This window comes from Heptranchias perlo, chromosome 6 (genome assembly GCF_035084215.1).
Source record: "Heptranchias perlo isolate sHepPer1 chromosome 6, sHepPer1.hap1, whole genome shotgun sequence".
NCBI lineage: Eukaryota > Metazoa > Chordata > Chondrichthyes > Hexanchiformes > Hexanchidae > Heptranchias > Heptranchias perlo.
In genome coordinates this window covers 38,163,898-38,182,063 of record NC_090330.1, presented here as the reverse complement: position 1 = coordinate 38,182,063, position 18,166 = coordinate 38,163,898, and the positions used below count along the sequence as shown (strand labels likewise).

General features: G+C 43.7%; 1 protein-coding gene across 2 annotated transcripts in view; it reads left to right on the top strand.

The window, feature by feature from the left end:
* The window catches only part of aasdhppt (aminoadipate-semialdehyde dehydrogenase-phosphopantetheinyl transferase), a 55,431-nt gene that overhangs the window by 23,274 nt on the left and 13,991 nt on the right, over window positions 1-18,166 (top strand). For both annotated transcript variants that reach the window (XM_067986142.1, XM_067986143.1), the window contains exon 3: window positions 7,882-8,003. In XM_067986142.1, coding sequence (XP_067842243.1) covers window positions 7,882-8,003 — 122 coding nt within the window. The remainder of the gene's footprint in view (window positions 1-7,881; window positions 8,004-18,166) is intronic.

Genomic DNA, 18,166 nt, shown 5'->3' with positions numbered 1-18,166 from the left:
TACTCACCCTCTGATGCATCTCTTTCACGGTCAGCCGCACCCAAATCAATGCATTCATCGGTTGGCCAAGTCACCATCACTCACTCAAGCGTCTCTACTTTCTCCCCTTATAGGAGAAGATAGCCCAGAATGCATGGGAGAGGGCGAGGATCAGAGGGGGTCCGCAACAGGTAGTCGTGCTCACAGACGCGGAGCAGGAGGCGCTGGAGCTGAGCCGCACCCTCAAGTGCCTGTCTGTCAGGGACGCAGAGATGGGTAACAGAACTTTAACATTCAGCACACATAATATCAATTGATGTTAACGTGTCTTGCCATCTTCAGCACCTCAACATCTGTGATCATGCTTAATATTGCCTTATGTTCTATTGCAGGGCCTTCAGCGACCACTGTGACGTCGGAGGGCGATTCCTCAGTGGACCTGCCGGCCTTAGTAGGTCCCCGTCCACAGTTAGTTGAGGTCGCACATGGTGAGTGACCACACACGTGAGCACGAGCAGACACTGGTGGCGGGCAGCTGTGGAGAGTCTGCGTCAGTGGGAGCACTCTTCTCCAGGCTCTGCTCAGCTGGACACAGATGCTGAACCTGGGGGGCCATCCATTAAAAGGAGAATGATCGAGGGACAGCAGCACGTTTGCGAGGTGCTGGAACAGATGCCACGTGCACTCTCCACAGTCGCGCAGAGGATGGAGGAGTCCAACTCCTGCATGAGTGGAATGGTGGCACAGTTAAGGGAGGGCATTTCTGAGATACTGTCACAGGGACGTGAGGGCATCTCTGAGATAGTGTCGTGGGAACGTCTGCGATGGAGGGAAGGCTAGCCTCCATTGAGCTTCAAGCACAGCTCACAAATGAGTCCACTCAGGCCCTGACAACGGCCCTTCGGACTCGGGGTGAACAACATTCTGCCGCCACAAACAGGCAGGCAGATACTCTAGCACTGGCCTTACAAGGCTTCACACATGTCCTCCAAACTGTCGTCCAGCAGAGTGGTAGGAGTGGTGTGAGCCTGGCCCAGGGGAGGGATGATGGCAAAAGGGGACATGGAAGTGGGGACGCCACTCAGTGTCACCACGTCTCAACCAGTGCTGCCTCCTCTCCGGGTGGCTGAGTCTCCCCAGCACAGGTGCAGGTGGAGCAGTCTTTGGAGGGGCCCTCACGGGCACCGAAATCCAGAGGGCGTAGGCCCGAACCATCTAATCGGTCAGGGCATGAACAAGAGCAACCTGCCACTACTTCTGCTGCAGCCACAGAGAATGCACCACGTAGAAGTAGTCAGAAGCGAAAGGCGAAGGTTTTGTAAGCGCAAAGGGGTGCACAGGGGTGTTTGACAGTTGGTCATGTTTTTTCTTTACATTTGCTTTATGTTAAACACACATTAAATATTATTATTGTCACCACTACTGCCACATCTTGTCCATTCTTGACTGGCTTCTGTAATAAGGCCCTTTCATGAGGTTCACCATGAACACCCATACTTGATGCCACCCATTGGGTCACTCTATAGTGGGCGTATGTGTAATTGCATGACTGTTTTGTGCAGGGGTTGTGGGGGGGCGTTGCTGGAGTGGCTGCTACTCGATCCAGGTGGTGAGGATTCACACTGTCTGATGTTAGGAGAACTGTTCACATATCAGTGACTCCTTGGCCTCACGAGCAGCCAGATGAGCCACTGTTCTGTCCATGGGCTGCTCATCCTTCTCTGCCGCCTCCTCCTCAATGTGGGTGGCTGATGTGGATGGGGCCTCCTCAAGCGGCACCCCTCTTTGTTGTGCCACGTTGTGCAGGGCACAACACACAACTATAATGTGTCCCACTCTGTCTGGTGCGTATTGAAGTGCTCCCCCAGAACAATCAAGACACCTGAAGCGTATCTTGAGCAGCCCTATAGCATGCTCAATTGCAGATCTGATAGTGATGTGGCTGTCGTTTTATCAACGCTGTTGCTCGATGGTGGGGTTCCTCAGAGGTGTCATGAGCCACGTGTGCAGGGGGTGTCCCTTGTCCCCGAGGAGCCAGCCCTTGCGGGTGTTCGATGCGTGGAAGAGGGGCGGGATGTTGGACTCCCAGAGGATGAAAGAATCATGGCAGCTGCCAGGGTATCTGGCGCACACGTGAAGGAATCTCTTGCGGTGGTCACAAACGAGCTGAGTGTTGATGGAGTGATAGCCCTTCCTGTTGATGAACAGTACTGGCTCGTGTGGAGGTGTTCGTATTGCTATATGGGTGCAATCGATTACACCCTGCACCTGTGGGAAGCCAGCCACAGCGTGGAATCCCACTGCCCTCTCCGTCTGGTTGAGGTCATCCATGGGGAAGTTGATGTAGTGTGAAGCCCTGTGAAACAAGCCATTAGTGACCTGCCTTATACACTTGTGTGCAGACAACTGAGAGACCCCAGCGATGTCCCCGGTGGCACCCTGGAATAATCCGGAGGCGAAGAGGAGTGGTGACTTTGACAGTGACAGGAAAGGAGATGCTGTTCGGCCCAACCGGGAGCAACTCAGCATGAAGGAGGCTGCAGATATCTGCGACTACCTGCCGACTGACTCTGAGCCCCCATATGCACTACTCCTCAGAGAGGTCCAGGAAGCTGAGCCTCGGTCTGTAGACCCTGTTGCGAGGATAGTGCCTCCTGTGATGTCACTCTCTCTGTTGTTGTCCTCCGTGCTTTTGTGCAGGAGCCTGTGGCGCCGCACTGTGTTGTGGAGCTCCACGTGGCGGAGGTGGACGCTGTGCCTGTCGAGGCTGGTGATGTCACTCGTCCTCGGATGACTTGATGAATGCAGCCATGGCACTACCCCCCCCCCCCCCATCCTGACGGTGAGAGTTTGAGGGGGTCCGCAAAGTAGGTAAATATGTTTGCACAGCAGAGTTTTGGTTGGAAAGTAAGAATTTTGGAAACGCAAAGATCTTGCAGCCAAAACTTTGTCTAAAGTGACAGAGTGCCCTGTTGCAATAAATGAGGTTTTCTCCCCACCTATCAAATATTCAATTGCATCTCCCACTGGCTGCTGGCTGAAACACGTCTGTTGCAACAGGGAGTGTTTCCCACAGCACGGGAAACACGCTGAGAATCTTTCAAAATTACACCCCTGCCAAAATGTCTACTCAATCAGGTATCTCAAGTACTTCAACTATGTGTAGAAGTATGTAAATCATCATCCCACCGAGTTTAATTGACGGTGGGCGTCCTGCATTCGGAGGGTGTGCACGCCCCTGAACCCGTCACTGGGGAACCTGGAAGTCAGTGGGTTGGAGCCGGGCTCCGAACCCGCTCCGGATTTCTACAATTTTAGGAGCCCCCTGCCCCCACGCACCTGCTCCGCCATCCAAAAATCGGCCCCTTGGTGTCTGTCTGACAAAAATATTGACAACACAGCAGTGCTGAAATCCGAGGAAGTAAAGCTGGGTGTCATCGGTATGTATATGGGAGCTGACAGTCATATAAGGCAGCTTTAATCAATCTTCAGAATAAATTGGGATCTTGATTAAAAAGCATGAGCTGGAACTCGTCCAAAAGTAATGCAACAGTTGAAATATTTTAACTCGAGGATTGAGTACTACTAAAAAAAATTGTTTATAATTCAAAATTCATTTTTTAGGAGGACAGGGTTTAGCGCACTGTCCAATGACCTCTGGGACCTTGATTCAAATACAGCCAACATGGATGGGATGAAAATTTCATCATTATGTTAGCTGTAAGAAAGAAAGAATTTACATTTATTTGGTGCCTTTCACAACACCACAGAGTGCTTCACAGCTGATGAAGTACTTTTGAAGTGTAGTCACTGGTGTAATGTAGGGAAATGCAGCAGCCACTTTGCGCACAGCAAGGTCCCACTAACAACAATGAGATAAATGACCAGATAATCTGTTTTGCTGCAGTTGGTTGAAGGATAAATATTGACCAAGACACTGGGAGAACTCCCCTGCTCCTCTTCAATTAATGCAGTGGGATCTTTTAAGGGTCCTATGTGAAATGGGTCTGGTAAACTCAGCTCAATTCCCAGTGGGCTTAAGGCTCCAACAGTAAACTACCACTGTTCCGTATAAAACTGGTACCTTCACTCAGAGACCATAAGGATTTCTGATGTAGGAAGTAGAGAAAAAGTCCATGGTTAGAATAAATGGAATTACTTTGTACTTGACTATGAATTTGTGGCAGCTTAGCTGGTACATGGTACCAAAAGTGAAAAAGATTTCCATTCCCCAGTACTAAACTTGATCGGGACTACAATCATAAAAAAATATAATTACATGTTTTTTTTTGAATACTACATTTGTGCAGATAGCTGTCATACTTTGAGAATCCAACCCAATTTAGTTGCCATGAATCACTTTTATACCGCGCAATGTCCTGTTTCAATCTTTAAGGTGGTCTGTAAAAAGAGATCCCATTTGTATCGTAAATGCCAACATTTTAATGTTACAAACTTGAGCCAATTTCAGAAGTGCGCCTGTCTATGAAGGTCAGCTAGTCAATTGCACTAATTGACAGTGGCACCACGTACACTGCAACAGTGATCATTGATACTATTTCTGCCTAGTTTTTCATGGAAGAAGCCTGCCATTTTTAAAATTCAAATGTTACTGCCATTTTATTTTCCTGATGCTGCTGCTCTTTCATTCTGCAATTTCCAAAATTGGATATCTTTAGAACTGCAGTAACATTATTATTTGCACAAGTTCTTTTATGCTGTCACTTTTTATCTCAAGATTTTTTTTCTTTTGGGGGTGACTTTAACTGTTTTTATTTAAATGAGTCTTTTGATTTTCACAGTTTACTGTAAGTCTAGTTCATACTTGTGATAATGCATCGAGAACTCATTAAATACAATATTTATCCAAGAAGTAGACTCAATGTAATTTATGAATGTCAAAGGCATCAAAATGCTGCTCATTTTGGTTGTCTTGTTGGGTAAATATTATATCCAATGAGTCCCAGATATGTATCTTCTATTTGTAATGTCTTCTAACAAGTACTTGAAAGGCTACATATTCTTGTAATCTGTTAAATGCAGAAAATTTATTACACAGTTTAGAGCAGCTGTATAAACAAGCGAACATAAAATCAGCAGTCTGAAATTTTCTTTTAACTGCTTCTCTAAATAACATGGTAATAAATTGAGCCTTCAGCAAACCACCTCCACATTGGAAACTATTGCAAGTTCTTCTGAAAGCTGCAAGCAGTTGGTTCAGAACAATTAGACCAGTGTACAGTAAATGCATGCCTGTAAACACTGATAAAGTGATTATTATATATTATACTTCCCACATCTCCTGCAGTTGTAAACACATTGGTATTCTGTCCTAATAATAGTCCTGTTGGTGAAGTACACTTTGCTCGGATTGTCAGTTGACTGCTGTGATGTATTGAACACAGGGTTCTTTACTCAGGTTTTGAAATTAATGGTAAACCAGCTCTTGCTTTTCTGAATTGAACGGAGTGCCTGGTATCTAGGAGTGTGATTTTCACTCCTATCCTTTCAACTTTGCATTTTTTGTCTTTAGTATTTACCTTTTCTGACATGAACCATTATTGATTCCTTTCCTCAAACTTCAAAAGTAAACAAATCATTTTAACAGATTTTGTTTTCAGATTCATCCCTTTTTCCATGCACGTAGTATGAGCATTTAATTCTACTTTCAGGGTGATGGCTAGCCACGTCAGCTAACTGCAAACCAATTTTGTATAGTTAATGAAGGTTATTTGTAGGAGATGCTGTAATCACCGCCACTCAATATCCCATGGAAGGTCAAAGACTTTTATTGTAACTTTAGCTGTAGTTTGTGTCATTTCTTAGATGTTCTCTGGAAGTATTGTTTTCTTCACTTATTTTTGTATTGTATGTAGTCGTTAACACCTATGTAGGATTATGATTCTTATTTAATTTTGCTTTCTTAAGGTGGCTGTTTTGTTTTGAAGGAAAGATGAAGCCCAATTAATTGAATAACTTTTCCATGTATTGACCACTGCTGGTCCATTTTGTGACTTTCTCTGTTCAGGACTTTTAGACAACAAGTATCTCAGAAACCTAAGATCTGGGGGTATGAGGTTATCAAGGTCTGATATGTTCTTTGCAAAAACCAACTCAGTTATAGCTTGTTATTTTGTTTGTATGGTTTAATATTTTAAAACAATGGAACATCTTTACTCTAGCTGCAGTTCCTCCAAATGATGGACTTGTTGATTTGTGTCAACAATGTGATGGCATTTAGAAATGGCAATAAAAAGAAAAGTTACAAATATTGGAAACTAAACTAAAAATGCTGGAAATACATAACAAATCAGTCAGCATCTGAAAGGGAAAAAATAGGTTATCGTTTCAGATGGAACCCTTTATCAGGTCTACATTTTTTATGGGCTGTCATTGATTGGGCAGTTAAGAGGCAACCTGATATAAGAAACAGAAAAATTGGCCTTAATATCACCCCTGCCCCCCAAAAACGATGGACGGGAGGTTAAAAATTTTAAAAAGGGGAACGGGTCCCCAACCCGCTGCATACACGTCCGTTGCCATTTTTAAGGTGACGGGTTTCGAGCTGTCGGCGGGACACTTCATTAACATATTTATATCAGGCTCCCACAGTGCGATTGGGACCCTGATTTAAATTTAACAGTTGCCAGCCAGGTTTCCCAGGGGTCAGGAAATCCGTCAGTGAAAGAGAGGCGGGAGCTGTCGGCTCAAGAAGGTAAGTGACTTTTACAGCAATCCTTGTGGGCCAGGAGGAGCAGGAGTGCTCTCCCTAGCCCCTCAAGGAAACCTTCGGCCTCCCCTCTGCTGATCGCGGCCTCTCCCTCCTGCCATGATTGGGAGTCCCCCCCACACCCCCCTCAAAAATCCCCAATCTCTCACTCCCACCCTTCCGATTGCCGCTCTTCCCCCACGCTCCCTACCAAGTCCGATCTCTGGCTCCCTCCCTCCCGATTGCCGCTTTCTTTCCCCCACCCACTGCCAAGCCCCAATCTCTGGTGCTCTCACTCCCAATTGCCACTCACTTCCCACTCCCCCCAACAAGCCCCGATCTTTGGTTTCCTCGCTTCCGATTTCCAGGGACCGTCCCCACAGATCCCCGGTTGCGGCCACCTGCCGCTGATTTTCCCGCCTGCCTGCCAGTCACATTTCCCTACATAATAAGTCGGGTTTTTCCTGTGCTACCCCGCTCCCCAGCACCCTCCCCACCTCCCCGTAAATATCGGGGCCATTCACATTGCTGGTGTGATAGATTGTTGCTGTTCTGAGGTACAAATCTGGAATTCTTCCCCCCCCCCCCCCCGGCAAAAAAGCTGTTGAGGCTAGGTCAATTGAAAATTTCGAAATTGAGATTGATAGATTTTTGTTCGGCAACAGTATTAAGAGGTACGGAACAAAGCCGGATAAATGGAGTTAAGATACAGATCAGCCTTGATCTAATTGAATGGCGGAACAGGCTGAATGGCTGAATGATCTACTCTTGTTCCTATGTTCCTGTTATTGAGGCAATGGAGAAAGAGTTTTGCTGTTCATCTGGCTCACCCTGCTCCTAATTAATTAAAGAGTGCTAGGTACTAAAATAGAAGTGTTCCATTGCTCACCATTGACATCCTTCATCTTGTTGAGCCTAAAATGTACCATAATATTTGCATATGCAAACAGTGTTGCAGTATTGCAAAAGTGACACTACACAAGGAAAACAATGTGGCAATTATGAAATCCGTAATTTTTTGGACATATATTTGTACGTTCACAGAGTAAAATCACACCTCTAATTTGGGGTTTTCTTTTCAGCCACACCGTTTGAAATTCTTCACTGTACAGATTTTTTTGTTTGTTTTCATTCACCAATATTTTTCCAATAGTAAAATAACTGGGAGGTTCTCTTCTCTATTTCTTTGATAGGTAGCAGCTCTGTTGCAGAGTTTTTCCGAATTATGAACAGACAATTCACAGACCATGAGTGGAATACAATCAATATGGCAGGTGATGAATGGGTGCAACTGGACATGTTTTACAGGCACTGGGTATGTTTTTTTTAAAAGCAGCTTGTTTCAATACATAAAAATGAAAATACAGTTTTATACGTTTTGCCATGTAGATTACAACATACTTTTATACTTGCAAGCAACAGCTATGTATTTCTATTCTGGGCATACTAGTACACAGGTAACCAGAAATAGTGGGGAACCAAGGGTCCAATGAGAATGAGGAACTTAAAGTAATTAATATTAGTAAACAACAACAACTTGCATTTATATAGCACATTTAACGTAGTAAAACATTCCAAGCAGCGTTATCAAACAAAATTTCACACCGAGCCACATGAGGTATTAGGACAGAAAACAGAGAGTATGAATAAACGGGTCATTTTCAAGTGGGCAGGCTGTAACTAGTGGGGTGCCACAAGCCTCAGCTATTTACAATCTATATTCATGACTTAGATGAAGCGACTGAGTGTAAACTAACCAAGTTTGTTAACAATACAAAGCTAGGTGGAAAAGTAAGCTGTGAGGAGGACACAGAATTTACAAAGGGATATAGACAGTTTAAGTGAGTGGGCAAGAAGGTGGCAGATGGACTTATTATGTAGGGAAATGTGACTTTGGTAGGAAGAATAGAAAAACACAGAATATTTTTTAAATGGTGAGAAACTATTAAATGTTGGTATTCAGAGAGATTTGGGTGTCCTTGTACATGAAACACAGAAAGTTAACGTGCAGGTACAGCAAGCAATTAGGAAGGCAAATGTTGACCTTTATTGCTAGGGAGTTAGAGTGCAAGAGTAAGGAAGTCTTGCTGCAATTGTACGGGGCTTTGGCGAGACCACACCTGGAGTATCGTGTAAGGCTCCTTACCTAAGGAAGGATATACTTGCCTTAGAGGCGATGCAACAAAGGTTCACTAGATTGATTCCTGGGATGAGAGGATTGCCCTTTTAGCAGAGATTGAGTAGAATGGGCCTATACTCTCTGAAGTTTAAAAGAATGAGAGGTGATCTCATTGAAACATAGAAGATTTTGAGAGGGCTTGACAGGGTAGATGCTGAGAGGCTGTTTCCCCCAGCTGGAGACTCTAGAACTAGGAGGCATAGTCTCAGGATAAAGGGTCGGCCATTTAGGACTGAGATGAGGAGAAATTTCTTCACTCAGAAGGTTGTGACTCTTTGGAATTCTCTACCCCAGAGGGCTGTGGCTGCTGAGTTGTTGAGTATATTCAAGGCTGAGATCAATAGATTTTTGGACTCTAAGGGAATCAAGGGATATGGAGATCGGGCGGGAAAGTGGAGTTCCGGTCGAAGTCATAGAATGGATACGGCACAGAAGGAGGCCATTCGGCCCATCGTAACTGCGCTGGCTCTCTGCAAGAGCAATCCAGTTAGTCCCACTCCCCTGCTCTTTCCCCGTAGCCCTGCAAATTTTTCTCCTTGAGGTATCTATCTAATTCCTTTTTGAAAGCCACAATTGATCCTGCTTCCACCACCCTTTCAGGCAGTGCATTCCAGATCCTAACCACTCGCTGCATAAAAAAGTTTTTCCTCATGTTGCGTTTGTTTCTTTTGCCAATCATCTTAATCCTGTGTCCTCTGGTTCGTGACTCCTCTGCTAGTGGGATCAGTTTCTCTTTATTTGCTTTGTCTAGACCCTTCATGATTTTGAACACCTCTATCAAATCTCCTCTCAACCTTCTACGCTCTAAGGAGAACAATACCAGCTTCTCCAGTCTATCTGTGTAACTGAGGTCCCTCATCCATGGAACTATTCTAGTAAATCTTTTCTACACCCTCTCTAAGGCCTTCACATCCTTCCTAAAGTGCGGTGCCCAGAATTGGACACAATACTCCAGTTGTGGCTGAACCAGTGTTTTATAAAGGTTCAACATAATGTCCTTGCTTTTGTACTCTATGCCTCTATTCATAAAGCCCAGGATTCCGTATGCTTTCTTAACCGCTCCCTCAACGTGTCCCGCCATCTTCAACAAGCTGTGTACATATACCCCCAGGTCTCTCTGTTCCTGCACCCCCTTTAGAGTTGTACCCTGTAGTTTATACTGCCTCTCCTCGCTCTTCCTTCCAAAATGTATCACCTTGCACTTCTTTGCGTTAAATTTAATCTGCCACATGTCCGCCCATTCCACCAGCCTGTCTATGTCCTCTTGAAGTCTATCACTATCCTCCTCACTGTTTACTACACTTCCAAGTTTTGTGTCATCTGAAAATTTTGAAATTGTGCCCTGTACACCCAAGTCCAAGTCATTAATATATAATCAAGAAAAGCAGTGGTCCCAGTACCAACCCCTGAGGAACACCACTGCATACATTCATCAAGTCTGAAAAATAGCTGTTCACCACTACCCTCTGTTTCCTATTATTTAGCTAATTTCGTATGCATGCCCCTTTTATTCCATGGGCTTTAATTTTATTGACAAGCCTATTATGTGGCACTTTATCAAACGCCTTTTGGAAGTCCATATACACAACATCAACCGCATTGCCCTCATCAACCCTCTCTGTTACCTCATCAAAAAAACTCAATCAAGTTAGTCAAACACGATTTGCCTTTGACAAATCCGTGCTGGCTTTCCCCTATTAATCCACACTTGTCCATTAATTTTGTCCTGGATTATTGTTTCTAAAAGCTTCACCACCACCGAAGTTAAACTGACTGGCCTATAGATGCTGGGTTTATCTTTACATTCTTTTTTGAACAAGGGTGTAACATTTGCAATTATCCAGTCCTCCGGCACCATCCCTATTTCTAAGGAGGATTGAAAGATTGTAGCCAGTACTTCCGCAATTTCCACTCTTACTTCCTTCGGCAACCTAGGATGCATCCCATCCAGACCTGGTGACTTATCTATTTTAAGTACAGCCAGCCTTTCTAGCACCCCCTCTTCATCAATTTTTATCCCATACAGTGTGTCAACTACCTTCTCTTATACTGTGGCTTTGGCCGTATCTTTTCCTTGGTAAAGACAAATGCAAAGTACTCATTTAGTAGCTCAGCTATGCCCTCTGCCTCCATACGTATATCTCCTCCTTGGTCCCTAATTGGCCCCGCCCCTCCCCTTATTACCCGTTTACTATTTATATGCCTGTAGAAGATTTTTGGATTCCCTGTTATGTTAGCTGCCAGTCCATTCTTTTTGCCCCTCTTATTTCCTTTTTTACTTCCCCTCTGAACTTTCTATAATCAGCCTGGTTCTTACTTGTATTAACGACCTGACATCTGTCATACCCCCCCCATTTTTCTGCTTCATCTTGTTCTCTACCTGTTTCGTTGTCCAGGGAGGCCTGATTTTGGTTGTCCTACCTTTCCCCCTCGTGGGAATGTATCTAGACTGTACCTGAACCATCTTTTCTTTAAAGGCCATCCATTATTCAGTTACAATTTTGCCTGCCAATCTTTGAATCCAATTTACTCGGGCCAGATCTGTTCTCAACCCACTAAAATTGGCCCTCCTCCAATTAAGTATTTTTACTCTAGATTACTCTGTGTCCTTTTCCATAGCTAATCTAAATCTTATGATACTATGATCACTGTTCCCTAAATGTTACCCCACTGACACTCGCTCCACTTGACCCACCTCATTCCCCAGAACCAGATCCAGCAATGCCTCCTTCCTCGTGGGCCGGAAACATGCTGATCAAGAAAGTTCTCCTGAACACACATAAGAAATTCCTCCCCTTCTTTGCCGTTTACACTAAAGCTGTCCCAGTCTATATTAGGGTAGATGAAGTCCCCCATTATCACTACTCTATGGTTCTTGCACCTCTCTGAAATTTCCATGCAAATTTGCTCCTCTATATCCTTCCCACTAGATGGTGACCTACAGAATACACCCAGTAGTGTAATAGCACTTCTATTGTTTCTTAACTCTAAACAAATAGATTCTGTCCTTGACCCCTCAAGGGCATCCTCTCTCCCAGCACTGTAATATTCTTCTTAATCAATACTGCCACCCCCCCCCCCCCACCCCACTTTCCTTCCCTATCTTTCCTGAACACCTTGTATCCAGGGATATTTAATACCCAATCCTGCCCTTTTTTGAGCCAGGTCTCCGTTATTGCCACACCATCATATTTTCCCATGGGAAGATAAGCCATGATCTTATTGAATGGCAAAGCAGGCTCGAGGGGCCATATGGCCTATTCCTGCTCCTGTTTCATACGTCCTTATGTAACATTTGCCAGGTCTATTCACCTTCATTTATTTTCAAGTTAAGTATAAATTTTGTTATTTCAAATAAATAAATAGTAACGAGAATATGTGAAACGGTGATGGTAGTTTTAATCCCATATAAAATTTCAACCTGGACCTTATTTCTAGGAAATACTGCAATTAATAAGTGTAATGAACTTTACTTTTTAGGCCCAAGCAAGTTTACAGCACAGAAGTAGGCCATTCAGCCCATTGTGTCTGTGCCAGCTCTTAGGTAGAGAAATTCAAACCTAATCCCACTGCTCTGCTTTCTTGACAGCCTTGTATATCTTTCTTTCAAATAATTATCCAATTTCCCCTAAAATATGCTTCAACCATTCCCTGTAGCAAAGCATTCCATGCTCTAAGAACCCTGTATGTATGGATCAAAAGTTTATCCCAACCTCTCATCTCACCCTCAGTGATAATTTTGAATTGATGACCTATTGTCACTGATTCCCCAACCAGAGGAAATAGTCTTTTCCTATTCACTCCATAAACTCTTCATAATTTTAAAAGCTTCTATTAAATCTCTTCTCCGTTCCAGTTGAAATAGTCCCTGTACCTTTAGTCTCTACTCGTAACTAGAGCTTCCCATTCCTGGCATCATCCAAGTGAATCTACTATGTACGCTCTCAATGGCTTTAATGCCCTTTCCATAATGGGACACTCAAAACTGGACACAGCTTAACCAATGTTTTGTATAAATCCATCATTACTTCTTTACCACTATTTGTAAAACCCTGAATTCTATTGGTCTTTTTATAGCTTTATCTACCTACACTCCCACTTATGGGGAATTATGCATTTGAAACTCGAGATCTCTCTGTTCATCCACACCCTTCAGTGTTTTTACAATATGTGTATACTCTCTCCTTGTTTTTTCTTCCAAAATATATTACTTCACACTTATCCACATTAAATTGCATTTGCTACCTGTCCATTCTGCCAAACTGACTGTCTTCCTGAAGTCTTTTACAGTCTTACACACTGTTTGCCAAACTTCCTACTTTTGTGGCCTCTGCAAATTTTGAGATTGTTTTTGACTATACCCACATCCAAATCATCTGTATATACTGAGAACAAAAGTGGACCCAGCACTGAACTCTGGGATATACCACTTCTAACCGTTTTCCAATTCAAGCAACATCCATTTATTCTTATTGTTTCATGTCCCTCAACCAACTTTCTACCCATGTTGTTACATTTACTCTTATACAATATGTCTGAATTTCTTTTTAACAAGCCTCTTGTGAGACACCTTATCAAATGCCTTCTGAAAATCCATGTTTACTACATCTACTGCATTCCCTTTATCCAGCCAATCAGTCACTTCTTCAAAAAACTTAGATTTGTCAAACATAGCTTATCTTTAACAAATTTGTGCTGCTGTCCTTTATTAACTTATGGATTTCTAAATGCTTATTAATTTGATCTTGAATTATGATTCTAAGAGTTTGCCCGCAATAGACATTTGACTAACTGCTCTATAGTTACTCGGTTTATTCTTCTGTCCTTTCTTGAACAAGGGTGATGCATCTGCTAATCTCCAGTCCCACAGCATAATTTGCATATTTAAAAATTGATTAAAATATTGTGGCCAGAGCCTCTGTTATTTCCTCTTGGACGTCTGTCAACGGCCTAGGGTACATGCCATCAGGGCCCAGCGACTTATCCATCTTGAATTTTGTTAATTTTTTCAGAAGTAATTCTTTTTCTCAATTATCCCTAAATATGGTTCCATATCCTCCTCTAGTACACCTACATTCTCTTTCCACCATCATTTGATGCAAAATATTTAATGTATCTGCCATACCTTCACCTCCACAATTATACTCCCTCCTTCATCCTCAAGTAGTCCTACCCTCTCTTTAACTAATTTTTTACTTTTTATATGCTTATAAAATGCTTACTCTTTCCTTTTATATTATCTGATAGGCTTTTTTCATATTCTCTTTTAATCCTTCTAATCTCCCTTTTCACCACCCTACTACACTTTCAATATTCCTCATGATTATCTTTAATATCGTTAGCCCTTTATTATATGCCTTTCTTTTCAACTTCAGTTTGGTTTTAATGGGGGAGAATTTCCACACATTTTAGGTGTCATTTCAGCACGTAATCTGGGCAAGTAGCTTCTTATGGCAGGAAAGTGGGGCCGAAGCCACTTACCTCAGTTTTCTGCCCCAGAATTGATACCCACCGCATTCTCTCATGTTTTTTGGCCCTTCCTGCAATCCACTTGTTGAGTCCAGAGTGAGCTCATTTAAATGTACGATAATTAGGGCAAGTGGTGCTGCAGCTCTCAGATTACTGCTTTTACACTTGCAAAGCTCGCGGGAGCATTTCGGCTGAGAATTATAAGGTGGAGCTATTGCCAGCATCAGCTGAGACAGACAGGAGTGAGGAGTTTTTGACCATTAACGGTATGGAGAGTTTCACTAGCAATTTCTGCATCTGGGAATCACTTTTTGCAGCAATTTCTTTTATTTGCCATTTTGCCTACATACATTTTTTTTTATTCGTTCATGGGACGTGGGCGTCGCTGGCAAGGCCAGCATTTATTGCCCATCCCTAATTGCCCTTGAGAAGGTGATGGTGAGCCGCCTTCTTGAACCGCTGCAGTCCGTGTGGTGAAGGTTCTCCCACAATGCTATTAGGTAGGGAGTTCCAGGATTTTGACCCAGCGACGATGAAGGAACGGCGATATATTTCCAAGTCGGGATGGTGCGTGACTTGGAGGGGAACATGCAGGTGGTGTTGTTCCCATGCACCTGCTGCCCTTCTAGGTGGTAGAGGTCGCGGGTTTGGGAGGTGCTGTCGAAGAAGCCTTGGTGAGTTGCTGCAGTGCATCCTGTGGATGGTACACACTGCAGCCACAGTGCGCCGGTGGTGAAGGGAGTGAATGTTTAGGGTGGTGGATGGGGTGCCAATCAAGCGGGCTGCTTTGTCCTGGATGGTGTCGAGCTTCTTGAGTGTTGTTGGAGCTGCACTCATCCAGGCAAGTGGAGAGTATTCCATCGCACTCCTGACTTGTGCCTTGTAGATGGTGGAAAGGCTTTGGGGAGTCAGGAGGTTAGTCACTCGCCGCAGACTACCCAGCCTCTGACCCGCTCTTGTAGCCACAGTATTTATGTGGCTGGTCCAGTTAAATTTCTGGTCAATGGTGACCCCCAGCATGTTGGTGGTGGGGGATTTGGCGATGGTAATGCCGTTGAATGTCATGGGGAGGTGGTTAGACTCTCTCTTGTTGGAGATGGTCATTGCCTGGCACTTATCTGGCGCGAATGTTACTTGCCACTTAACAGCCCGATCTTGCTGCATGCGGGCATGGACTGCTTCATTATCTGAGGGGTAGCGAATGGAACTGAACACTGTGCAATCATCAGTAAACATCCCCATTTCTGACCTTATGATGGAGGGAAGGTCATTGATGAAGCAGCTGAAGATGGTTGGGCCGAGGACACTGCCCTGAGGAAATCCTGCAGCAATGTCCTGGGGCTGAGATGATTGGCCTCCAACAACCACTACCATCTTCCTTTGTGCTAGGTATGACTCCAGCCACTGGAGAATTTTCCTCCTGATTCCCATTGACTTCAATTTTACTAGGGTTCCTTGGTGCCACACTCGGTCAAATTCTGCCTTGATGTCAAGGGCAGTCACTCTCACCTCACCTCTGGAATTCAGCTCTTTTGTCCATGTTTGGACCAAGGCTGTAATGAGGTCTGGAGCCGAGTGGTCCTGGCGGAACCCAAACTGAGTGTCGGTGAGCAGGTTATTGGTGAGTAAGTGCCACTTGATAGCACTGTCAACGACACCTTCCATCACTTTGCTGATGATTGAGAGTAGACTGATGAGGCGGTGATTGGCCGGATTGGACATAGCAGCCAACTTACTTCTGACAGTTTGAGACCACCAAAAGATTTTCAACAACCCCACCCATAATGAAAGTTTCTCAGGAGCAGGTATGGCTGTACCTATGGACATACCCTTATATGCCTTTATCGTGGAGTAGGAGACTGACCAGCGCACAGGATGGAGCAAAGGAAACTAAGGCCGCATTTACTGCAAGGGGAATCTGAGGACACCTTATCACTCAAGTCTTCTGTGTAACAGTCCACCTTTTTTTTTAATTCATTCATGGGATGTGGACGTCGCTGGCAAGGCCAGCATTTATTGCCCATCCCTAATTGCCCTTGAGAAGGTGGTGGTAAGCCGCCTCCTTGAACCGCTGCAGTCCATATGGTGAAGGTTCTCCCACAGTGCTGTTAGGTAGGGAGTTCCAGGATTTTGACCCAGCGATGATGAAGGAACGGCGATATATTTCCATGTCGGGATGGTGTGTGACTTGGAGATGATGGGCTGGATGTCCTCCTTCTATGCTATAAACATGCTCCTTGTGCAACCCCATTGGGTAGGCTCTTTCGCATCTGAAATTGGTAACTGTAGTATAACAGCAGCCTTAGTTAAATTATTACATGCAAGATGCTCCTAACTTCTTACTTGGGTTATCTTAATTCAGGGCCACACTTAACTGGAATATAGAGCCATAGAAGTTTATAGCGTAGAAGGAGGACATTCAGCCCATCATCTCTATGTTGGCTTATGCCTAGAGCAATCCAAAATTAATCCCACTGCTCCATTCTCTCCCAATAGCCCTTTATCTTCCTTTGCTTTAAATATTTAGTCAATCTTCCTTTAAAAGATCCAATGGTCTCTGCCTCAACCACTCTGTTCCATTAATCCTCATTGTATAGCAATTTCTCCTCATTCTTTGCTTGGTGGCTAATTAAAACTAATATCACCTCATAAGTGACTCCCCAATCAGAAGAAATTTTTTCTCTATTCACCCTATCAAAACCCTCCGTAATTTTAAAAACTTCAGTGGAAGTAGTCCCAGTGTCTCCAGTCTCTCCTCATAACTATCTCTTCCCATCCCAGCGTATCATCCTGGTGAGTTTACCCAGTATGCTGACTCTGGCTTTCATGTCCATGGGGCACCCAAAACTGCGCACATTGCTCTAACCTGGCCTAACCATTACCTTATACAAACTTATTTACCTTTTTGCTATTGTGCTAGGTCCTTATTTAAAAAATGCAAAATGCTACTATCCTTTCTTATGGCTGGACTACTGACCTGCCCAGCTGAAATCGTGTCGGGGCCCAATAATGTTTAATAGGACCCCGATTTTCATTTTTCATGAGTCAGCTCCCGAGTTAAAATGGCAGTCAGTGGGTTTCCGGTGGGAATTGGGTGGTAAGTCATTTTTTGTTATTTTAACCGCTCACTTTCCCTATGGTTGGGATAAAATCAGGGATTATGTTTATTACAACACTGTAAAAAAAAAACTTTATCTTAATCAGCAATCTTAGACTATTAAAAAGTGGCACTAGTCTGTTAATATGACAAATACTAACGGTTAGATTTTTAAAATCTGTTCGTAAAATTCTTCCGGTATTAATTCCTTGAAGTGTATTAGCCTGGCAGTTTTTTTTGGTTGGGACCATGTTTTGGATTCTGGATTACTAATGAATGTGCAACTGGCTCTGCAGCCCCAACCTTCAGATCATGTGGTGAAGTTCTAGATGTGATCAGTATTAATATAACCTAAGGAAAGAATTAAACTTCAACAATGAGCATAGAACTCTCAGAATTAATTGCAAGTTAAATGGTATTCTACCAAAGGCTTGCAACTTCTTTAATTTGATAACATAGAAAAATAGAATTTCACAACACAAAAAGGGACCACACACCTGTGCTGGCTCTCCGGAAGAGCTATCCACTCAGTCCCACTCCCCTGCCTTTACCCATACTCTGTTAAATACATATTTATCCACTTCATTTTAACAGCCATTATGGATTCTGCTTCCACTACTGCTTCTAGCAGGGAATTCTGTGCCCTAACAACTCTGCATTAAAAAAAACTCCCATCTTATCCCATTTGTTCTTTTGGTGATGATCTATGGCCTCTAGTTATTGACTCACTAAT